The sequence below is a fragment of the Drosophila mojavensis genome, unplaced genomic scaffold (assembly GCF_018153725.1).
Source record: "Drosophila mojavensis isolate 15081-1352.22 unplaced genomic scaffold, ASM1815372v1 contig_74, whole genome shotgun sequence".
NCBI lineage: Eukaryota > Metazoa > Arthropoda > Insecta > Diptera > Drosophilidae > Drosophila > Drosophila mojavensis.
The window spans coordinates 11,729,187-11,754,672 of NW_025318899.1; the positions used below are offsets into that span (position 1 = coordinate 11,729,187).

Here is a 25,486-nt window from a genome sequence, read left to right on the forward strand (position 1 = left end):
TTGTGTGTGTATACCAATATAAATATGAATAATAACAAAGGCTCTACATGCACTATATACGTAATTAGATAAATATACAGAGACAGATACAGATAAATATGGAAATATATATAAATATATATATATATATATATTGATTTGCAATAAAAGTTGACATACATATAATTACTTATCGAATATATAATGCAATATATTTGGATTTGATTTCTATAATTGATTCGCATCAATGATTTTTTGTTTTTGTTTTTTGTGTGTGTGTTGACCTAAATCAGAGTCACTTATAACACTAAGAAGCAGTCATTTATTCTCCATTTAAATTTACGTGTTGTCGTCACTTTTTTGTTTTTGTGTTTTGAATCCTGAAACAGATTTCAAAATAACTGTACAATTCGCATCCTCATCGTAGGGCGTAGTTAGTATAGCTCTCTATAGCTCTCCCACTAACTCTCTAACGCTACAAACGTGTGCTATTACAAATATATATATATATATATATATATATGTATAATAGTTTATATGTATATATATTAATGTAAATAATAGTTATATATTACAATGCTTAAATAAACCAAATGCTATTGTATGAAAAACTATTTTCCTTTATCGTTTTGTAAAATATATTGTTAGCAAAAGTTTTCATTTGTTTGTAAAATATCGAAATTGCGGCCGGGCAAATCAATGCTAAAGTTATTTCTTTGTTTGTTGTATTTGCTGCTGTTGTTGTTGTTGTAATGCCTAAAGCACTACAAGCTAAAGAGTATTGTATATATATATAGTAATTCATTCAGTCTCAGTCTCACAAATAGGAAAGTATTATTTATTTCTCAATATTATTTGATTATATATTTCTTTGCTTTAACTCTAAATCAAGATTCAAATCGAAATCATTTCCAAAATTATATTAAATACTTGAGTATTGCACAAGAAATCAAAAGTCTTAACTCACAACCAACTTACAAAAAATAAAAAAATTGAAAAAAAGTAAATTCCAAAGTCAAAAACCAAAAACAGTTTGAAATGAAAAATAAACAATTTTGTTGTTTTTTTTTTTTTTATAATTTTGATTATCTTCTTTTATATTTTCCATGTATGTAGGTCTCCCACTCAATACTTTATCCATAGAGTTAGATAATGCGTATATGTATATATATATATATATACTATATAAATATTGCATATGCTTAGTAAACTTAGGCTCTACAATTATAGCTAGCTCCGTAATGTAACTTTTTCAACGGTTTTGCGTCTTTGTATCGAATACAAAAATACAAAAAAATCAATTTTGCATAGTCTTAGTCTCAATTAGCGGGTCAAACGCGCGCTGCTGCCACTTAGGCCGGCCCGGGATCATAATGAGAATAATCCGGTCCGGACTAAGAACTTTACAAGGCGAGCGCACGGGCGTGTAGCAAAATCGAAACGATTCAACGAATTCGATTCACATTCAAATGTTACGCATACGCCGCGTGCGCTCTCAGCGCGCGCGTACACGAAAAATACTTAAGAGTTACGAATTGTTGGTGTTGTTTCTTACAATTTTAAGCCGTTATTTATGTAATATACAGGTATTTGTATTACAGACTAATTAGATTAAGACTTAACGCTAGTCAGCCTCATTAATATTATAAGCTTAGATATTAGTGTTTCATTAGATTAATCAGACAATTAACTAAGCAATTCGCTTTACTTTAACTTAGACATAGAGAAAAAACCGAAGACTAATTGAGAGAGTTGTTTTGTTTTGTTTTTGCTAATTTTGGTAGAGTTACGAATAATTCATATTTGCTTCTTATATAATTTATTGTTGGGAATTGGGAGCTGATAAGGCGCAAAAGTAAGTTGAAAGATTTGTTTAGAGAAGTTTTATGATATAAATATATAGAGTATGTTCGCTATTATTATTAGGCTATTTATCTGTTCTAATATCTCTATGTATATAGGGTATTTATATAAATGTGTGTGTGTATATATATATATGTATATATTATGGTACTTAGGTGTAATGGTAATAATTATTGTGTTTCATAATACAAATACAATTGTAAATGTAAATGTGGACAAATGGAAACAGTCAAAAGCACCGATTTTCAGCTAAGTTGTTTTTCTTTTACTATTCTTTTCTTTACTTTTTTTTTTTTTTTTTTTTTGTTTTTTCGTTTTTGTTTTTTGTTCAGTTTTTCTACTAATCATAATAATAATCGTAATAAGAATAATAGTAATAATAATAATAATGATAATCTCTACTTGGCTAAGTAATTAAGAGCTAAGCACTAGTGTGAATGAAGCGATCGAAATTTAACAGGCCATCAACTGAATTCATTATTATTTAATTAATTACATATATTATCAGATTATTGTTTGTTTATTTTATTTGTTTTATTTCATATATTTACATTTTGCTGATTTGCTGTTGCTGTTGCTCTCAATAAAATAGATACAAATATATATATTCATATATATATATATAATAAATATTGATTTATATTTATATATTTATATATAAAATACGTATTTGCATTTTGTTTAGATTTCATATTTCATATTTTCTTCTCTCTCCCTCTCTCTCTCTCTGCTTAAATTTGGAATTGTAAGCAAATGTTTTTCCATTCAGTGCTAACGAAAGTCAAATAAGGCAACTTGAATCTAATTGTTTATGTATTTTTTTTTTTATGTATATATATGCATATATATATATGTTATGTATGTATGTGTGTATGTTTACTTTTATGCATAACTGTACTTGATATTTACAACTAAGCGCGCCTCAAACTCAAAACAAAGTTAAATTAAATGCATTTTCATTTTCATTTTAATTTTCGGTTCATTCGAAATTCAAATTAGTTTTATTAACAATTCTGGCTGCCTCTGAATTTCCGTTATTTTTTTCTTTCTTTTTTTTTATATAAAATATTTATCAAAAATAATATGCAGTGTTTTATTTTCTGCTTACTGCCAATTGTTGAGATCTTCTTTTATTTCATAGCGCGAAATGAGTTTTAAATTTTGAGTGAGTTTTTGTTTCTCTGTGTGTGTGTGTGTGTGTGTTTTCTTGTGTTGTTGTTTTTTGGGCCCGCCTGCCTATGTACAATCTAATAATAATACCGTTATGTATGCTTGTGCTGCTGTTAGGTAACGTCTGTCCACTTCGGTTCGGGTTTGCTTCTCTTCTTCTCTTCATCTTAACTTCTACTTGTTGTTTGTTGTTTTATATTGCACTTTAATTTACAGTTTTTGTTTTTGTTTTGTTTTTTTTTGGGGGGAGTGGGACCAACCCCGCCCTGGCTCTACGTGCACTTGATGATCATCGGCTGGCTGGAGGACTCGATGACCGAGGGCCGGTTCTCCTGCGTCTGAACATGCGCTCCATGCAGGTAGCCCGAGTCGGGCAGCGGCTTCAGCGACTTGGGCGAGTGCTGCGCCAGATGATGCGCTGCTCCCAGATGTTGCTGCTGCTGCTGCTGTTGCTGTTGCTGCTGCTGCTGCTGCTGCTGATGTGTGGGCGGCTGTCGGTTGGGCGAGGCCTGCGGCGGCTGCTGTTGCTGCTGCTGCATGTGGTGGGGCGCTGTGGGCGGCGGCAGCTGATTGGCCGTGGTCAGCAGCATGGGCGGCCCGCTGTGCGGCGAGTGCTGCGGCAACATCAGGTGACCCGGTGGCGCATTGCTCGGCTGATGGGGCTGGTGTCCCTGCAGCTGCTGCATATGCATGTGCGGCTGTCCGTTGCTGCCCAATGGAATGAGACGCGGCGGCGACTGGGCGCCAGTCAAGTGACGCAGGCTCGGATGCACCGGATGCATGTGCTGCTGCAGCTGCTCGTAGGCCTCCCGCGAGTCCGGCTCGGGCAAGTCCTTGTCTGCAAAGCGAAAATCCGTGTAAGCAGCTGTGACAGTGAAGCCTCTAAGAGCTGAACTTACCCAGACACTCGGATGTGGCTGCCGCCGCCATGGCCAGCTCCTCCTCCAGATTGTTGGGCTTGCAGCTGGTGGTCTTCCAGTGGGTGCGCAGCCCGGAGGCGCTGATGTACTTCTTATCACAGCCCTGGCACACATACGGCCGGTCGTTGGTGTGCAGGCGCTTGTGCAGCTTCAGGTGGACAAACTGCGTGAACTTCTGCGGGCAGAGATCGCAGGCGTAGGGCTTCTGGCCGCTGTGCAGGCGCAGATGCGTCTTCAGATTGGATGTGCTGGAGAAGCGCTTCTTGCAGATGTCGCACTGGTGCGGCTTCTCGCCCGTGTGCACCAGGTGGTGCTTCTGCAGGTGCGCCAGCTGGGTGAAACTCTTCGTGCAGACGTTGCACTTGAAGGGCCGCTCGCCGGAGTGGGTGCGCAGATGCACCTTGAGATTGCTCAGCTGGCCGAAGGTCTTGCAGCAGACATTGCACTCGTAGTGCATCTTCCCATCCTTCTTCTTCAGCGGATACGGCAGCGAGCGATAGCCGCGCGAGGCCAACGAATTGGGACTCAGCGGGCTGCCGCTGCGCGGACACGAGTTGCCGTCGGGGCTGAGGCTGCTGGGCGGCGAGATGCGCAGCGGGGAGAGGCGCTGCAGCGGCGTCAGCGGCTGCATCAGCGGATGGTTCAGCATCTGGGTGCTGCTCTGCAGCAGATGCAAATTGGAGGCGGAGCCGCCGCCACTGGACGCATTCGACTGGCGATCGAAGGGCGAGTGCGAGCTGTGCGGCGGCGAGTGGAACGTGGAGGTGGCCGCATGCAGTGACTGCGCGCCCGGATAGCCCGCATAGCCGGCATAGTTGGGCGAGTGGCTGCCCGGCTCGTAGGCGGCGTGATGGGACCTCGAGGGCGAGTAGATGACATTGTGGTGCAGATGCGAGGCGGCAGGCGGCGGCGAGCACTCGCCCTTGATCAGGGTGCCGCGGCTCAGGACCAGCTCCTGCTCACTCACAGCATGGCCGCCGGCCAGCTCCTGGGGCTGGCCCAGATTCGAGCTGGAATCGGGACTCACCGCGTTGCCGTAGCGCTGTGACTTCTTGTAGCTGTAGGCCATCTCCGTGGGCGATGTGGGCGGCGGCGTGGCTGCATTCGCCTGCCGGCAGGCGTTCGCTGCCGCGGCAGCCGCCTCCAGGCGATGCTGGCTGGTCAGAATGGTCTCCAGTATGCTGGAGCTGGGCTGCGTGAAGCGCACATAGCGCTCCCCGGGCGGATCGGCCTCGTAGTAGGGCTTGCTCAGCGGCACAATGGTGCGCGCCTGGCCGCCGGAATTGTGCTCCAGCACAATGACCGTCGAGGAGGCGGGCTGGGTGTTGGTTGGCTCCAGGTGCTGCAGGTGCTGCTCCTCGCCCAGCGTTGTGGTCGTGCTGGGCGGGCAGAGCGAGTCCTCGGAGTGCACGGCCGCCGCTGCGTGCAGCTCGTGCAGCTCCTCCTCCTCCAGGCTGACGCCAGCTAGCGGCAGGTGCTCGTCCACATCCTTCAACGGCTCCGTTTTGACGCAGCTCTTGTTCTTGAACTCGTACTTCAGCGGCATCTTCACCTTGAACTTGCGGTACTCGTTTTTGTCCGCCTCACAGCTGGGCGTGACGGCGGTGGGCGTGGTGGCCGGCGGCGTCGCACTGCTGGGCTTCTGCGCCTGCGCAATGACCGTCTCCTTGGGCGCAATGGCCTTCTTGGAGCAGTCCAGCACATAGTTGTGCTCGCTCTCGCTGTCGCTGGAGTCCTCCGGCGGCGTCAGGCCATCCTCCTGGCACTCGTTGCTGTGGTAGCCCTCATCGGAGCGCACCGAGCGCACGCTGCCATCCTGCGGCGTCAACTGATGCTCGTAGTGGGCATCCTTGACGCACAGCGGAGATCCCATGGCTTCCTTGTCGCAGCTGCTGTTCAGCGGCGAGCGATCCTGGCCAATGATGACGGACGCGTGCCGGCTGTGCTGTATGTGCGGATGCAGCGCTCCATTGTGGTTGCTGCTGCTGCTGTTGTTGTTGTTGTTGTTGTTGCTGGTGGTGGTGGCGGTGGTGGTGCTGACATGGGCCGGCGGACTGCCACGACGACAGCACTGGGCGGCGACGGGCGCGGGGGCAACTGCTGCTGGAGCTGGCGCCGGCGCTGGCGCACCCGGCAAATGCAGACCCATCACATAGGTGATGTGGCTGACAGCCACCTCGGCGGGTATTTCGGGTGCGGCCATGGCGTAAAGGGGCTTCTTGTGCGGCAGCTCATCGTCCTCCTCCTCCTCGACATCGACGTCCTGCTTGCAGGCGCCGAATATGGTGCGCTCCGGATCCACATCGTAGCCCAGGCGGCTGGCAAAGTCCTTGCAGTACCAGACCATCAGCTCCTCATTGGGCAGTATGTCGCGGGTGGTATAGAAATAGATGTTCTCCTGATGCTGGCACGCGACCAGGTTCATCACCGACAAGCTGTAGGCCGAGGCCACATATCGCATCCAGTTCGACTGTGAACGATCTGAGCCATCCAGATAATAATAATCATCATCCTTGAAGATCTGCATAGAGATAGCAGGGGAGAGAGAGAGAGGGAAGAGTTGATTGGTTAAGATCATTCGCAACAGGAAGCGACAAACACAGAAAGCGAACTACAAAAGAGCGCAAATGCAGCGCCTGCACAGGCACAGAGAGAGAGAGAGAGAGAGAGAGAGAGAGAGAGGGTGCAGTTAATGTGAAAAAGTTAGTGTGAAAGTTAGAAATAGAGATAGAGAGTGCGCTTGATGGTTAAGAGTCACAAATAAAACAAAGCATAAAGTGGTACCTTAATATTCCCGTAGGTTATGTGGCGTGTTCCCTGCACCTGATTCAAATTCAAATTCAAATCCGCAACAAAATGCAAAATTGTAATTTGGAATTTATATTTTGGTTGTTTTTGGTATTTGGTTTTTGGTTGTTGGTTGATTATAATTGTATAGATTTGTATAGTAATTGGGGTTTATGCACATGAAATTAAAAATTCAGAGATACCAGTTGGTTAGTGGCTTAGTTTTGGCTCGTTTGATGATCATTTTGTTCTTATAAATAAAGTAGGTGGCAAAATGCAGCAAAGTAATGGCAATGGTTATTCAAAACAACATTTGTGAAATGAAAAAGTATTAACTTAATTAAAAAGAACCATTTAAAGCCCATTTGAAGTAGATTTTGGATGCTTACCCGCCAGAAATAGCGCGCCTTGTTCTTATCGTTCGGATAGTTGGAGGTTGGAATGCCTTCGAAAGGGCCAAAGCGTGTGCCACGCGGTATGACGCCGCTGCTCCAAACTCCTTCAGTCTGTGAGGGCGAGAGACAGAGAGAGAGAGAATGGCAAGAGGTACAGTTAGTTATGCTATTACTCTCGGTTCTCTCAGCTTTTGCTCACCTTGACATTTGGCGTTGAGTAGACCATGGAGGACTTGAGCGTCAGGCTGCGCGGCAGCGTCTTGTCCGCTCGATTGGGCAGCCCGCGCTCCGCTTGCACATCGGGCACCAGATAGACGGCCAGACGCTCAAAGTCCTCCTCGCGCATGCGCGTCACATCATAGTCCTGCGTGCCGTCCGGCGTGGGGCTGCGGCTGCGACTGCGCGAGCGTCGCAGCAGCTTGGCGTGATGATGCGGATGATGTTGTGGATGTTGTGGATGCTGTGGATGTTGTGGATGCTGTTGCTGTATGGCTATGTGTGATTGTTGCTGCTGTGGCTGCTGCTGTTGCTGTGGATGTGGAGCCAGCTTCATTGTGGCAGACATTTGTTGCAGCTGCTGCGGCACCTGCTGCTGCTGCTGCTGCTGTTGCTGGAGATGATTATGTCCATGCATTTTGAGTATACAGCTAACTGTGGTTGTAGAATGCTTCTTAATGCTAGGCTTAAGTGCGCTTTTGTGTTGTTGTAGTGCTTAGGCTGCTAGCTGTTGTTGTATTTAAAGTTTCACTTGATCTGCAAAGAGAGCGGGTGCAAGAAAGAGACAGAAAATAGAGCTTTAGTACGGCGCTGTGGATGACTGTTTCACTTTTCACTGTTCCTTTTTTTTTCTTTTCGCCAGTGCTATTAATAAATGCGTCACATACATAGTTAGAGAAATACGCACACACATACATACATTTTTGCAAACACACACACACACATTCATACGCTCAAATCTATTAGGCAGTGCGACAGGCAAAGCTTCGCCCACTCACTCAGAACTACACTCGAAAATTTCACTCTACGTGTGTGTGTGTGTGTGTCTGCATGTGTGTGTGCTTGCAATATTGCATTCGTATTTCAATGGCGTCGTCGTCGTCGTCGTTGTTATCGGGAAAAAATAGCGGCAAAAGCGTTAACGACGGAGCGTCGACTGGCTACGATTCGTTCGCTGCCGTCGTCGTCGCTGTCGCCGCTGTCGTGTGTGTGTGTGTGTGTGTTTGCATAGTTCAAGATTGCGGCCTTAATGGAGGTTATGCGTTCACGTTCAGGGGCATTCAGAGGCAAATCTCTTCCCACTTCAATTGACAGCAAGCGACACCAGGAGAATACATCGATTCCATTTGAAATTGGAAAACCCATTCAGTATTTGGTACACTCACGTGAGGCTGTTGGGTTTTATTTTTGGCCAACTTCTTGTTTGTACTTTCGTTTTGTTTTGCTTATCGTCGCTCATTAATGACAGCTACTTTGCTCTCAAAATATATAGATATATATATACAGATTGTTAATTAATATATTCCTGTTAATTGAGCCGCTCGAATTCTTTATATAATTTATTTTACTGTTGCTCCTCTCTCTCTCTCTGTCGCGCACACAGAATAATTTGAAATTTTGTATTGCTTCTTGTTTTATTTAATTTTTATTTTTGATTTTGACTTTTCGTGCTGGCAAATTACGCATCACTTTCTGTTTCGTTGCTGGTTTTCGTGCTCGATATATTACGCATACGCCGCGTTGCCCAGCCGAACACTTTCATTGCTGCCTACCAGCATATTTGCAGCAATTTCTGTTTGTCATCAAGATTCAATTATATTATTTTGTTCTCAGAAATATTCAACAACTGTTACAGATTTCATTGCTGAAGTTTTGCGTACCGGCGGCAAATAAAAATAACCAAATAACACCGTTGGCGAGAACAACCGACCGACCGCACCGCATACCCGATTGCACTGAAACCACCTCACGGCAGCGACATCAGCAAATTTCTGTGTCTTCCCGTTGGATTCTCGGGCCCGCTCGCAAAATTACAAATTGCGCTCACAAATGCAACTATGCGGAAATGTATGGCAGCAGCTAGAGTGGGAGGGTGGGGGAGGCAGGGCGGCTAGGCGGCAGAGCGGCGAGCAAACAACAAGAGCAACAAAATCAAAAACAATAATAATAAAATACAACTAAAAATTATTAAACTAATGTCGTGCAAGAGTCTTTAGAATGAACGCTCTGCCCATCCACACAGACGCGAACCGAGTGTTCCTACTACTGACCCACATATACACAATATACTCGCACATGCAGCCGGCACAGGCGCCATGCTCAAAGCTCACTCTGCTGCTGCCGCTGCCGCTGCCACTGCCGCTGCACTCAGTCAAATGAGAGACCGCCCGGCAATGCACTCACTCAGCGGCTGCAGCGGCGCCAACGCAGCCGAAAACAAAGTTTTTCGCTCAAGCTTGTTCAAGGGTTGCGCTTTTGCAAAGCAAAAGCTTTCGCAGTGGCAGTGGCGAATTCGTTTCGACTGCATTTCGCCGGGACTATCGCTGCTGCTGCCACTGTTGTTGTTGTTGTTGCTGCTGTTGTTGCTGCTGCTGCTTTCCCAACGTTAGTTGCCAACGTCTAACGTTTATTTGCTGTCTCTTCTTTGCGTGGTTTGCTGCTGTTCTTGCTGTTGTTGTTGGCATTGTTTTGGCATTGGTTTTGCTGCGCCGCTGCGCAATCATAAATATATTGTGCTAGGCTAGGCTAGAGGAATTCACGACGCCAGCTTCCCATATTGATGAGCCGCATATTTTTGAGTTGTCAATTGAATGTCAGCGGCAGACAAAGCCACAAGTGTGATGCATGTTGACAGAAATAGAATGCCTGATATCCAATTGTGTGGCAGGCTTTGTGTCAATCAAACATATGAAAACTAATGAAAAGCTTTCGAGAATTTGGAAAAACAAGTCCTAGGAATTTTCTAAGATTTTTGTTCAAATTCAATTTAGAACTAATCTCAATTTATTTGATTGACATTGGTCAACTCAAAGTTTCAATTTCTCTCAGCGAAGTTCAATTTACTCTTACACAGCTATAAGCTACATAAAGAAGGCGGAATTCTCTTCCTAGCTTTGCAGTTAGAGTGCTATCAGACAGTGCATTTGGCTGCCTTTGATAAGAGCTCGCTGTTTGCAGAGCACTCAAAATTTGTGTAATCATAATCATATCGTATATAAATTTTTTAATAACCATCCGCACTCACCCCAGAGTTGTATTGACATTGCTTCAATTTACGTTATTCGTCTAATTTTCTTCAGTTACTTTTCTGCTATCTTTTTGATTCTTTTGCCGTAACCAAATCTGTGAGCTACACGCACGTAGAATGCGAACTGCGGCGACGTGCAGCATAAATGAGAACTTTTTGCCCAGACTTTGGCAAATGGCAATGGCGGCAACAACACGGATGCATACAGGCACGGCTACAGATACTGTATACATGTTTGTGTGTGTGTGTGTGTGTGTCTGTGTTTTGCCGCCTTGTTGCACTTGCACTTGCAATTGCAATAGCAATAGCAATTGCAAAATTGCACTTCGATTCTATTTTGATGAGTGCGGAAATGTGCGAACACTTTTGGCTAGCTGTGCGTGTGTTTGTGTGTATGTGTGCGGGTGTATAGATCTCTATGTGTGCGTGCAGCTTGGCAACTGGGCGCCAGCTGAGCAATACCGACAATTGCTCTCATTTTTCTTTCAACACTTTTATTATTCTCGTCTTATTTTAGGTACTTTCGATTTTGTATTTTGGCCCGGCTAAAAGGGTTTTTTCTTTCTATAGCCAACTTTCGCTGAACGGCAAACCAAAATTGGATAATGCCTAACCATTCGAACGTGTCTTAACATAGAACAGATGCGTTCAGCCCCCTAGGAAATCGTTGCACATCTATATTCTATATAAACAATCGTATGGTAGTAGTTGTGCATTTGTGTGTATGTGTGTGTGTATGCAGATAGTGCGCCAAAAGCTTTACGCTATCGCTATGAAAATGAAAATAAACAGCTGCACACACATACACACACACACACACATACAGAGACACCTACTCATATATGTATGTATTTATAAAGAGTTGCCTGCATTAGAAACAAAAAGTAGACAGCTCAACGCTTTGCGTTTCTAATCATCGCACAATTGCATTTGAAGGACACGAGAGCACTGAGCACGTTAGGGCAGCTCGGCAGGGGCTGCCGGGGCGTGGCCAGCGCGAATTGTATGAAAAATTTACTTAGAGTGGCGCAGCAAATTAAAAATAAATAAGTGGCACACACACACATACCCATACACACAGACACAGTGTCACGAACGCATTCCGTGCTCAAGTCCGAAGACGAAGCAATTTATACCCTTTAGTTGCTGAGAGAATTGAGCAGAGAATGCATGGAAATGTATAAAAAATTTAAGTAAAATATTTTAAATATTTAAATACATAATAATATAACATAATACATAATTCATATAAAGTATTTTCTATTTTCTTTTGGCCCTGTTACATGTTCATTCCACTCATTAATATACCCCATTTGCATTTAGTTTTTTGTGTTGAGTGAACCTTTAGAAAATTGTCAACGGCAGCGCTTCGCTTGCCTGCATTGAGTTTAACATTCAACTTGAACGCAGGCGACCCGCTGGCGTTGCCAACGTCATCGTCATCGGCAGAGTCTCCGAGTGCATTTGAATTTTGATAAGCTTTGCACATTGCGCATACGCCGTGTGCGCTGCGGCCGACAATGCTCTAATACACATTGCATATATATGTACTTATAATGGGTATATACTATATATATTTGTGTATGCATTTCTATATGTATGAATTGTCGTCCAAGCATTGATGCAGTGCTCATAATAATTTTGTTATTCTAGACTGTGAAAAACTTCCGCAACGCCGTCAACGCTGCTGCATCGATCTTTATCAAATTGCAATGGGGAAGCGTTGCAAAACGAACGAAACAAAATGCAACAACATCAACAAAAACAATAACAATAAAAACCAAATGGCGATATTTCGATTCAAGGACAAGTGCGCGATAGGCAACGCAAACTGTACTAACCGCAGACCCATATACTACCTATATATGTATATACATTTATATATATGCTGATAAGTGTAACAAATGCCATAAAATGTCCGCTCCTAAATAAGATATATGCACAACTATTGCCATCTCGCTCACACCAGCTGGGGGCGTCAGGGCTCAGCGGGTGGCCTTGCGTCTATTGCACTATCTAGGAAATCTACGCATATCGACGTTAAGTAGTCTCAATGAATAAACAAATTTTACGATGTATTTATAAGTGCAATGCAAATATTTGTTTACTTAGGGGTGTGGCCGCTGGGGAGGGTATTGCGTTCTTTTTTTTTTTTTTTTTTTTTTTTTGCCTCACCAGACTCTTCTCTACTGTGGCGGAATATCTAATATTCCACGATGAGTCAGCTGCAAAGGGTGCGCTAATCAATTGATGTGTGAACAGTAGCTCAGACAGGCAAGTAAAAACCGTATATAGTACTTGGGCAGAAGAGAGCAAACAAATAAGAGATAAGTAGCTCAGATTAGACAACTATGAGGAAGAGCAGTGAGTGTGTGCGTGTGAGTGTGAGGAATAGGCACTTGAGGGCAATGTTAAAGGCAGTAATGTGTGTGTGAGAGAGAGGGAGAGAGATGAAAGTAGAGGGAGTAGAGCTGTTGCTCTAATACTTATGAGGTATTAAGAAGACCTTGAATTAGAGCAAATCTTTACGATGATCTGTAATGATAATGATAGCTATAATGTTATCAGTTATTATTATTTTATTTAATATGAATAAATGAATTTTTCTAGATAACCTCTTGATCTCAATTAACAACTAGTTCTGACAGCTGTCAAGAGTCTGAAACATTTGTATAAGCGCATATAATTTCTATTCAATATTTTATTTAGCTATTCAGCATACAAAACAAAACGATGATAAATGTGATATTTGAAAATGTTCTATTAACTGCGTGTGGCATAAATTATGATGTCTATGCATCTCGACTGAAACGACACACACAGAGAGAGTGAGAGAGGGGGAGAGAGAGAGAGAGAGCAAAAACCAATTTGCTAGCAAATATAATGCTGCGAAATATTTAACGGGCGTGCAACAACCCGGAAATGTAAATACGAAATGTGCGCTAGAGAAATAAACGCAGCAACAGCAGCAGCAGCAGCAGCAGCAACAACAATAAATCCGCGACAAATATCTGACAGAACTGTTGTAGCTGTTGAGCATTCGCATTTATTTTATGTGCATGCAAAAACGAAACGAAAACACGACAAAGGGTTAGCAGAGGAGGCGAAGCGAGAACGAGAGGGGCAGATATTGGGGGCTGTGTGCATAGAGTGCGGAGTGCAGATGGGAGGCGGTGCATTCAGCTGATAAAATAAAATTGTGTGCTAAGCTGAATAGAATCTCTCTGTGTGTGTGAGTGTACAATAATTGCCAAAGCTTTTTTAACAGTCTGCCAGTGCATGTGTGTGCGTGTGTGTGTGTGTGTGTGTGGGAAGCATTAGAGGCGGAGGCACTTGCAGTCAGTCAGTCAGTCAGTGAGCATCAGCATCATCATAACCTTGAGTCACAAGTCGAGAATGTGCATGCGAATAGAATGCAACGAATTTCTATATGCATCTATGTAAATGTATCTCAAAGCGAGTATCTTTTGTGCACACACACACACACACATACACACTCATATTTGTTATCTAATAAAAAGCGAAGCAACTTGAAATTAATATTTACAATTCAAGGCCAGCAATTTATGCTAATTGCAATTTACTAAACAAACACCAAGATGCATATGCATACAACCAAAAACAAAGTAAAACAGAAAAGAGTATGCAAAAAATGTATCTATAAATGAGAGCGAACCCAACCCCTCAGCAACTGCCGATGCTAGTGCAGAGGGTTGTGTAAAAGTATTGTTGCGGTTTCGTTGCACTTTAACCTTGAAATTTCTTGCTCACTTTTGGCGCATGTGCAATGCTCAATGCACACACACTCTCTCTCTCTCTCACTCTCGGTCTCTCTCTCACTCTCGCATTGCTTATCAATTGGTTGTTGCTTTCTGTCTGTATTCGCATATTAATTAGCCATTTGCCTGCCGTTCAGTCGCTGCTGCTGCTGCTGTCCAAGCCCAAGTGTTCAGCAGCTCGACTTTGCATTTCAGCAACAACAAAATTTCATTTTTACTGCAGCAATAACAACAATTAAAAGCGAAAGTATATTAAACCCCTTACAAATAAATCTATACATATATATATAAACAGACATTTATAAATGTTTATGTATATATACTTTATATAGTATATGAAATTTGTTTAAATTTTGCATTTGTAATTTATCTGCTTAACATTTTAATATTCTCTCTGCTCATCTCTCTCTCTCCCTCTCTCTCTCTCTCTCACTGTTTGTTGTTCAACCCATAAATCGTTATTTACAAACTTACACACACACATACACAGCTTCATATATTTATATATAAATACATATTTAGCTTTATTGATTACCTTATTTTATTAGCTTTTCGGCTTTGACGTAGGTCGTTTCGCCGCCTAATCGTAAATTGAATGCAATTTTTGTTCTTTGTCCGCTTCGCCCCATTTGTCCGCCATCTGTCCGCCTCCTCGCTGTCCGCTGTCCACTGTCCGCTTATCAGCTACGTTTAGTTACAGTTAACTATCGCTCTGTGTGCTCGCCTCCGCCTGCTGCGCCCTTTTGCATTCGCCATGCACTTGGCATTTCTTATCAGCTGATTTGAAATTTATTTCGCTTTGTTTTTCTTTCTATTTTTCTTTATTTTCCTCGCCTATTGCGCAGTGAAAGTTTTTACATTTGTTGCAGTTCATTTTGTTAGTGCTAATTAAAGTATTCAACGTTTTGCGGTGATTCTGTTTGTTACGTGCGTTAAATATTTAGAATGCGTTGCGCTGCAAATGCCTGAGACAAATGGGGCGTATTGGTTGGTATAGTAAGTTTGTCGCAGATTGATTAAGGGAAATGTTGTAAGTAAGAAAATGTTATTCGGATGGGTTTATTATAATATGTGGCTAAGTAAAGTGGAATAGAATTATGTCAAGATATTCTCATCCAAAGGTGACTGTAGCCTGTCTAAGAGGAAATGCCTAGCAAGCGCCTGCTTGTATGCTATGAAAATTTCTAGATAATGAATAATTTCATATATCATATTTGATATATCAAATAGAAACTTGATGTATAGATTCTCCACATAATAATAATAATAATAATACAACTATTACTTCACTTGATAATGATAATAATATTAATAATATTACTAAACACATCATATACAATATATATAGATTAATATGTAATCTCAATATATCCCATAGTAACTAGCTGATCCAGTTGTTAGCCTAGGCTGCATTGCATCATCTGCTGGCCGCAGTCGCTGCGGGTTCACTGAACCCAAAGGTCAAATGCAGCGCACAGACAGTTAACGGGGGGCACACAATATGATGTCATGGCTACCAGCCAGCAGATGATGTCGCTGCCAAATGGGCAATTTCGCCACAGACGCGAGGGCAATTAAGAAAAAATAAAACTGATATATGCAAGCATAAGGGGCATAGGCAGAGAGAGAGATTAAGATGTGCGCTGCCAGGTAACGGTGATCACAGGCAGGATATGCCAGCGTGTATGTTGGCACATACATACATGGCTATGCTGCCCATAATCCTGTGGGCGACATTACCTTGACAACACAACAACAACAAACACGACCTACGACAAAGCGATTGAAAATGCGCATAAATTCGAGACGTAAAGCGCTCGCAAGAGGGCGAAGGCGAAGGCGAAGGCGAACGCAGACAGCAGCAGCACCAGACTAACTGTGTGTGTGTGTGTGCGAGTGTATGTGGGTGGGGGAGGGGTGCTCGGAAAAAAGTCAAAGTAAAATTTGCCAGACAACAGAAAAGGCGAACGACCCTTTTCAGCGCCAGACGACGCCAGTACGTATAGCTGGCATACGGGGAAGTGGCCGCAGCAGACGCCTTGCCAATGCTGCCACAAAATGTTGGGGCAGGGCCCGACGCAGCCGCCGCTGCTGCCGCCACCGCTGCTGTTGCTACTGCTGCTGCTGCTGCTGCTGCTGCTGCTCATTATCCTTTTCGCTTTTCATACATAAATCGCTGACGCGTTCAATGAACTTTTGGGCACGTACGTTGCACGGTCGTCGGCTTTTGCCGGCTGCTTGTGTTATACACACCCAATACGGAAAGCGAAACACACAAACGACAGGACAACGACAGCAAAAGCTGTACACAATGCACAGCAGACAGCAGACGACGACGACGAGCAAGAGGCGAACGACAGGCGATACGAAGGTCCTGGTAGTGGTGCTGGTCCTGGGCCTCGCATTGGGTTGTGGTCTTGACAGTGTGCAGTTTGTGCAGTGCCTGGCGCTGCCCCTTGGCGTCGGCTGCGCAGCGACTGCGGGCAAGGACCCGGAGTGCAGCGGCGCAGGCGCCAGCGCACAAAATTTCACTTTTAATTTTTTGCACTCCAGCCATTCAGACGGGACACCCGATTCGATTTCGATGCGTGCAAGCGAGACAACAATAGCAGCAGCAGCAGCACCACAGCAGAGCAGAGGCAGCGACGTCTGCCGCTTCTTGTTGTTGTTTGTGTCTGGCGTGGAGTCAGGACACTCTCTGCTGTCGCTGCTATTACTGGCTGCGAATTTCGGAAGGTTATTGAACTGCCAGCCGTAGCAGCAGCATTGGCAAATAAAAAAACTTTCACAGAACATGAGGCAGGATTTACTGTGCGCTAGGACATGGTTAGCCAAATCAAAAGCAAAAGTATAAAATTATTAACTAACTATATTTCTGTGATTCATTTATCAGACTTGATTAAGCTCTGACTACTGGAACCTTCGGCTTGAGTTGCATTGTATTTACCTTAGTCTTTTGATTTGTTGCACAAGAATTTGGTATATTGTTGCTGTTGTGGTCGCTGTTATTGTTGCTGTTGTTTTTGTGGTTTGTCTCAGTCTCATGTTTGCTCAAGTGTTGGCCAAAACGCATTTTAAACGCGATTTGAAGAAACTGATTATCGCAAAAATATCGCGAAAATAGATACGATAAAAGTATAGAGTTCTATGGCCGTATGAACACATTGCCACGGTCTTTTCACTCTGCCCTATCGCTGCGATATATATATAGACACTATACATATACACACATATATACAGATGTATATATATATATAGACAGAGAGCCTTATGCACTAGAATCTTACACTTAGACGGCACTAAATCGATTTGCTTGAACACATTTTGTGGTATATCATTTGTATGATTTGCAACAGAACTTAACTAATGATTAGAATTTCGTTTAATTCATATTTTTGTTGTATTTTTATTTTTATTATATTTTTTTTAATTTTTTTATTATAATTTTTTTTTTTTTTTTTTTTTGTTGGTCCACGCGACGTGGCTGCTACGCCTGCCAGACATGACCTGCCCAACGCGCTAACATCCCGAGTCAGGACTGAAGCGACTGCCAATTCACTGGCTGCCATTTGGCCAGCCCGCAGTCGCTGCTGTTGCTGCTGCTGCTGCTGTCGCTGCCGCTGCCACTGCTGCTGCTGCTGCAGTTGCAGTCGACGCTGCAGCCCGAGCAGACAGTAAACAAGCAGACATTCTAAAGGCGGCGGGTGCTGGGGGCTAGGTGGAGACCTGGAGTGGGGCTGGCACTTGCACTTGGCATGAGCTGAACTCGCGCACTCAACAATAACAACAATGAGCAGGCAGCGCTACAAGGGCGGCGTCCATCGAAGTCGAGTTGCGTCTGCAGTGCAGTCGACGTCACGCTAGGGGCTGCAGCTGCAATGTTGGGGTGGGGGTGAGGCGCCCAGCGGTGCGGCTGTGGTGTTGTGCAGCGCTGTGGTGCTGTGATTTTGCAGTGGTCTCACCACGCCAGGCTTATTGGGCTAGGTCTGAGCACGAAAGGCGCTTGAAAAGCTAACAGGAAATGCATGTTTGCCGTTTAAGGCTTAGTTTAAATGAGGAAGTGGCCAAAGAATTAATTTCGCTGAACGATGATTAGCGAACTATACAAACGAGGCACGCCAGCCACTGAACAAAGGGTCACAGCTAACAATAATTCTATAAATTTTATATATGTAAAATTATACCTTGAAAACTCTATTTCAACTCTGTTGAGAATGTCACTTAGATAAGATTTTATAGTTATATATAGCTAGGCAAAGTAAATAACATTATCTGTGTCAACAGTTTGCTTATTGTAAAACTTATCTTATCTGAAAATTTAGCAATCTGGAATTAGCCGCATTTTCTTGCAGTGTACCCAAACTGCATTAGAGCTTTGCAGCTAAGCTCTCTCAATTGCTCTCGCCCGCTGTCTCTCTCAGTCTCTCTGTCACTCTCTTTGGCTGCACGCCCTGCCGAAAGGGTTGATTGCATTGTCTATGCCCTGGTGACAGTTGACAATGAACTACAGAGCAGAAACCGGAAGTGCTCAAACATTATGCAAGTTGCAGCAGCTAAAGCTCTCGGGCTAAAGCTTTTCATTCTCAAATAGTACAAAGTGCTTGACTAACGTCTATTAAAAATATGAAATTTCTAGCACGTTTTAATCGTCAACTGTAAAAAAAATGAACATCAAGAGAAGCGAGTACAGAAGTCATATAAAATACCGTTACTCACGCACGCACACACACACAGACAGACAGAGTTTGTGCTTATTGTGAAAAAGTCATTTTGTCATAGTCAAATAACAATTACTTCGTGGCTCGCATAACGTAATGCCACTTGATAACAATTACGTATGCATGGCGCGTAAATGAGCATAATTTCATTTGAACAATACAAAGAGCAACAGCAACAAAAGAGTCAGCGTGTCAGCGGCGTATCAAAAAAAAAAAAAAAAAAGCAGAAAAAACTAGCTAGAGCGGCCCACCCACTGAACTGCGCTGATCGGCGGCGGCGCGCTTTTTTATCAGCTCAGCTCAATGTCACAGTCAATGCACAGAGGCAGCAGCAGCAACAACAATGCCTGCCTGCATTTACTGCTAGCAGCAAACGCCACACGCGATAGTGTCGAAGAAGCAACAACAGCAACAGCTACACCAACAACAACAACATGACACAGAACCTGTCGCAGCAAAGTTCAACAAAAGCAGCAGCAGCCGACGCAGCAGAAGCAGCAGCAGCAGCAGCAGCGACTCAGCCGCCTCGGCGCATGCGCTTACGCTCTGAGCGCTCAAACGAGCACACACGAAGCCGAAGCCGCTCACCGCTCTCCGCTCACTGCTCTCGCGCTGCCTCTCTCGCTTGTGGCTGTGTGCGTGTGTGTGTGTGTGTGATGGTGTTGCTTTGGTTATAACGCGCTTGAGTAGGTCGGTCATTGAACTGGCGAACTTGTTTTCTTTTCATGCCTCTTTTGCTGTCTTTCGTCTGATTCTTTCGCATGGCCATTGCACACTTTCTTCCTGGTGCGCATTTTCTCTTAAGCCACCTGTATGCGCGCGCTCTCTTAGCCCGCGCGCGCGCTCGCTCTTAAGCTGAAGCTATGCGGCTGCTGTGTGGCCAACTCTGGGCATGACTTGCGTGTCTTGCAGTTGCAATGCGTGGCAAGTGCATGTCAGTGCCTGCAGCTGAAGCTGTTGCTGTTGCTGTCGCTGCTTTAGCTTAAACCTGGGCAATCAGACGAGCCACAATTCTAATTGCAGCAACAAAGAAAGCAAAAGGCACGGCCAGCCACAGGCAAAGTCAATAACCTTCCATTGCCGTTGCCAGCAGAACGGCGGCAAAGAGTAAGAGTGATTTGATTCCCTTTTCATGACGTGACGGGCAGCCTTAGAAGAAAAGACTTAAAAGAAGTGCATCGACAGGCCAAGCGTAGACTCTACATACAAATAGCCAGTGTGTGCATGTGTGTGTGTGTGTGTTTTTTTTGTGGAACTGCAGCCAAGAACTTGTTGGCGTCCGCGCCACCAAGTGCAAGAACCTCGAACACACACGCCATGTGCCCATGAGCATTTGCCAGTTGAACGCCCTTTTCACGGCAAATGATTCCCTGATGCCGATGCCGATGCCGAAGTGGATGCCGATGCTGAGCTGCCCAAGCCCAAGCCCAAGCCAGGCCAGACCATTGCCAAGCCTTTGCCTGCCTGTACCGCCGCACAACCTGCCCCAACGCGCGGGCCCACCGCTGCACCGCTGCACCACTGCAGCAAGGATGGCTGCAACCACTGCGACTAAATTGCAGCGTTGAACTGGTTTGGTTTGCTCAAGCGGCAGATTCACTTTTTGTTTGGTCGCGCCCTTGCCAACATTCATTCTAATGCTCGGCTCCTCGCACTGTCTATCTCGCTCCCACATTGGCTACAGAAATGAAAACGAAAACCGTTGCCAGGCTAGATTGAGTTCGTTGCCTAAGTCTTTTGTTTGGTGGCGCAGTCATTGAACTCGGCCAACTGAAGCGTGTGTTTGCCTACGCTTCACTGTGTGCGTGTGTCTGTGTGTGTTTACATAACGTAATGCCCAAAAAAAAGCTTTCCTAAATGCGTGCCAAATATCGAAGGCAGCAGCAGCAACAACAATATCGACGGCAGCGGCTACAAATCATTGAGAGCAGCTTCTGCTGCCGTCTCATTTGAATTGCTAAACAAGCATTTACCCGTCCGCCTGCTGTTTCTATAATATCGAGCCCTGCCCCCTCCTCACGGCCCCTTACAGCTGATCTGTCATTCCACATGCCATTTAAAATCAATTACAATTGAAGCTATTGCTCGCGACTTTAACAGGTGGCAACTGCGTCTTCGGCCAGCTGCAGCTAATGACCTTGATATTGAAATTGAGCTTTGCGTTTGCCTTTGCGCTCTGTGCTTTGTGCTTTTGTTTGGCTTTGCGTTTTGCTTTTGCATCTTGACTTTGCTTTTACTTTGTTGTTCATTCATCTCGACACTCGAGCCACGTTTCGATTTCATTTCAAATTTGTTTTTGTTTAGACAATATATCACAGTTTTTATTGTTGTTGTTGTTGCTGCTGCTGCTGCTACTGTTGGTGTTGTTGCTGTTACGGCGAGTCATTTAAAGTCAAAGTCAAGGTTTTTCTGCCTTACGTCGCCAATTATTTGCTCGTCTCTTTCTCTCTCTTTCTCTCTCAGCCCCACACACTCTTTATATAGTATATAAAGTTACCAACTTTTATATATATAGTTGTACATATATATGTGTGTTTGCCCATTTGTTGTTGCTGTTTATTTGTTTAAGGCCAGAAACTGGTTTTTGTCTAATTATTTTTGTTGCTCACTTTGCTAGGTTTTATTTTTATATAATTTTTTTTTTTTTGTTTTTTTGTGAGTGTGATTATTAAAAATATAATATATAATTTTTCTAATGAAATGCTATCAGCACTCTTCTACGTTGAGTCAACAGAAAGTAGTCAAGGCATATGCTTTTATTTTTTGTATTTTTTTCATTTCTATTTCTATTTGCTTTTTGCTGTTTAATGTCTGATTAAATTTCTCATAAATTCAACTTAAGAACTTTGTATATACCATTTTACTAGTCTGACAGACAATTAATCAACTTTTGGGCTTTGTGTATTCTTTGTCAGTTACCTTGAAACTTGTTTTGCTCAGCCCACGGGATGATTACATAATACTCTTATGCATAACTCACACTAGAAAGTCTTCGTCTCAGGATCGGACATCATGGTTTATAAATACTGATAGCATAAATAATCGATCCGGCCATTATAAAGAGAAAGACACTCAACAAGACATTTGTTTTGCAATTTGTGAATAAAGTGTAAACAGTTAATTAGCTACAAATCTCAATTTGGTCTTTAAGATAAACAAGAATTTATAATTCAATTAAGCAAGCTTGCAAATTGATTATGCAATTTGTCTTTCAATTCCGTTCTTTTTTTTATTATTGTTTGTTTTCGGTTATTATGTAATACCGAAGAGAGACCAGGAAGCATTCGAAGTCAATAAACAGACAATTAAACTGTGAACTTGTGTAAGCAAATTATCATTAATCACATTATACAAGTCATTGCGCTATCGATTCTATTGTTCGGCTCGGCCTGACTTACTTTGAGGTTAGTTGGGGTTTTTATTTTTTACTCCTAACTACGATGATTGAAAGATTTTTAATTGCTGATAATGCGAAAAGTATAAACTATGTTCTGTGAAAATCTGTGGGAGACGTTGGATGAGAAATTAAAATTGTTTTTATTATATATGAAGGGGGTCTAGTAGCAAGCATCTCTAGATTATCTATCTAACTATTTTGGTATCTGTCTTGCTTATTAAAATTTATTTTGTATATATATTCTACCTTTGTTGGTATATAATATGATATACAAAATATGTATATTTGATGAGAAAAAGTCCAAAACTAAACTAAGTAGGAAATGTTCTAATATTGACCAAAAACGATATCCAATGGAACTTTTTCGCTTTATTAGGAAAACAACAATTAACATATGGGGTTAATTTCATATCACTTAAGAAATAATTTTAGGTATACATATATTGTTAAAGTTAGAAATATATTCATATTTATCTACTCAACGTTGTCTATCCACCAAGCGATGTTATACGATGGCTTAAGCGTGATTTTCTATTTCATATATTATCATATATATTATATATATAATGTCTTTTCTATAACCATAAATCCAAAATCGAAAGTAACACTCATAAGAACTCATATATTCTCTGCGGAGCCTTCGCTTCTGGTAAAATCCGAGAGTTGGGTCAACGCAAGTAGGCTAAGTTTTTTTTAGAAAGCTTTCTTTACAGAACATTCGGGAATGTTTTATAAAAAAGCTGCTGGACGAATTTAGATGATAAGAAGTTTCAATTATAAGTCACATACTTAAGAACTATTTATATGAATATACAAATTAATAATATGTTATATTTATATATAAAATAGTTAAGAGTTTCAAAAAGTTAGGTTAAATGAAATAAAAATAAATGAATAGCACTTACCATTTTTTATTGTTTAAATGCATATCCGTGTTGTTGTTGCTATTGTTGAACTGCTGCTGTTGTTGTAGTAGTAGTTGCTAATTTTAAATCCATTACGTAATAAATCCAATTGCTGTACTTGTCGTTGCTGTTGTTGTTGTTTTTTTTTTTTTTCAATATTAACTATTTAACACTATTTGTTATGCACATATTTTTGCTGGCACTTAAGTGCACAATTGGTTTTGGGTTGTATAGGGGTAATATTAACTAATTGCCTTGCTATATATATGTGTGTGTGTATATATATTATATATTGGGCTATAATAACTAAGACAGTCTTATCAATCGATGCCAAAACACTTGAACAGCAAAACCGTAACTTTGTTGCACCTTGTTGGGGTTTGTTGTTTTATAGTTGTTGTTGTTGTTGTTGTTGCACAGAATTTTGTTTTGTTTGTAAATTTGGTAATTTTTGTTGTTGCTTTGAATGTGCACTGCTATTTCTTCATCATCTTCTTCTTCTTGCTGCGTCTTCTAAAAGCAATAAAAACGTAACGCGTGCTGCTTACGAAACCATGTCTCGATCGTTTTGTTGCTTACGGGAAACTGAACTACGGATGAGTCGCGTTGCGACTTCAATGTCGAACGACAGCAGCAACAGCAGCAGCAGCAGCAGCGACGTCGTTAGAGGCTTCTGAAAGCAGCAGCAGAGCCTCGGCAGCAGAGACAGATAGACTTTTTTTCAGCATTACACGACACGCACACACACACCGACAGCTAAATAAAACCCACAGGCCGCGGCGCTGCCCGCTGCTTTCTACAGCGACTCTTCTTTCTCTTTGCACACAGACAGCAACAGCCGCGGCAGCTCAGGTGTCTCAGGTTCTTGATCACGCACGCACACACAGGCAAGCAGGCAGGCGAAGTCGCTGCCGCAGTCGCTGCCAGCGCCTGGTGCTGCCTTCTTTTTACATTGAGGTATCTCTTCGTTAGTCTGTCTCTGTATGCCCGTGTGCGTGCGTGTGTGTGTGTGTGTGTGTGTGGTGAGCGCAACAGGCCAGAACTTTCATTCAAGGTGAGTGCGTCGGCAGAGCTGCCAGCAGCGAGCGCCATCTCTTTGGCATTGAGCGCGGCTGTTGCTGGCGCTCTTCTTGCTGTTATTTGCCGCTCTCTTTGCGCTTTTCGCAATAGTTCTAAACGCCTCTAACACACGTCGTCAAACGGCCAGTGAGCGCAAATTGAGCATGCGAGCGTAAAATTACAACATTTTCAAGGCTCGCAGCAGCAGCAGCAGCGAGCCTCAGCAGCATTGATCTTGACAATTGGCGCTCGCGATTATTTGTTGAACTCTTCTAACAAGTTTAGAATCTGCGCAAGCCAAGCGCGACCGACCGCCACTTGTTCTCATTCTCTTAACCCGTTTCAAACACTCACTTACACACACACACACACAATAGCACAGGCACACTCACATACACACACGCTCACACTCGTTGCTGCTCGGCTGTTGCGCTCTCACCCACTCTCCGGCCAGGTGAATACAATTTGTGCTCAGCACTCGCACTCACAATTGCATGTAATTGGTCGTCGTCGTCGTCGTCGTCGTCATCGTCGTTGTTGCTGTTGCTGTTTGTTTGTTTGTTTTGGCGTATTAAATTTCATGATGCTATAATTGCATATTGTAATGGGCGAACGTCTCAACTGTGTTATACATGTTGTTGCTGCTGCTGTTGTTGTTGTTATTTGAATTGCTTGCTTGCCCAAATTGGAGCTGGCGAGTTGTCATTTTGCATACATAAATTATAATTGTATTAAGGAAACAAATACTTGAAATATGTTAATTATATATAATTGTTGCTTAGTCTAGAAATACATTAAGACCATTTCAGATAGATAAACAGATAGAATTATTACAACACAAATAAATTGATCATTTTTGAAAAAGAATTCAAATTAATGTTTATATTTAAAATCCTTTATTTGCTTTTAAAATATTTTATTTACATTTACTGCGAATTTTTTTTAGCCTTATAATAATAATTTAATAATTTAGAATGAATTTTTTATCAATTATTATTATTAAATATATAATAAAAATATTTTTAATTTGTATATATTTCTTATTTATTTATTTATTTTATTTGAATTATAATTTTTCTTAAAATATTTGGAATAAAAGAAAAAATAAAATGATATTATTTAAAAGCTAAAAATACATTGATTTAGTTAACATTTTTCAAATGCCAATTCAAGCACATAAAAATAAAATTTATTTTCAAGCTAAGAACCAAAAATTAGTTAATTGTTAATATGAAGAAATCTTCATAAGAATGTAATCCAGCATATCAAA

The 25,486-nt window shown here is 42.5% G+C and overlaps 1 protein-coding gene and 1 long non-coding RNA gene across 6 annotated transcripts; one reads left to right on the plus strand and one right to left on the minus strand.

The window, feature by feature from the left end:
• Nucleotides 1-2,791: 2,791 nt before the first annotated feature.
• LOC26527130 (zinc finger protein 1) lies at nucleotides 2,792-23,583 on the minus strand. 5 transcript variants are annotated; one of them, XM_015162304.3, is made up of 6 exons: nucleotides 23,158-23,583; nucleotides 7,314-7,867; nucleotides 7,109-7,225; nucleotides 6,717-6,755; nucleotides 3,912-6,453; nucleotides 2,792-3,850 (listed from the first exon to the last, which is right to left on the minus strand). In XM_015162304.3, exons 2-6 carry the CDS (start codon nucleotides 7,746-7,748, stop codon nucleotides 3,285-3,287), a joined length of 3,699 nt encoding a protein of 1,232 aa, XP_015017790.1. In that variant the 5' UTR covers nucleotides 7,749-7,867; nucleotides 23,158-23,583; the 3' UTR covers nucleotides 2,792-3,284. The 5 variants fall into 5 exon arrangements, with proteins under 5 accessions (XP_015017790.1, XP_043865915.1, XP_015017794.1 ...); XM_044009980.1 differs by lacking the exon at nucleotides 23,158-23,583 and adding an exon at nucleotides 17,085-17,609; XM_015162308.3 differs by lacking the exon at nucleotides 23,158-23,583 and adding an exon at nucleotides 10,356-10,466.
• Nucleotides 10,998-12,443, plus strand: LOC116804329. Its single transcript, XR_004364288.2, has 2 exons — nucleotides 10,998-11,955; nucleotides 12,012-12,443. It is a non-coding gene; the product is annotated as an uncharacterized LOC116804329 (long non-coding RNA).
• Nucleotides 23,584-25,486: the final 1,903 nt, after the last annotated feature.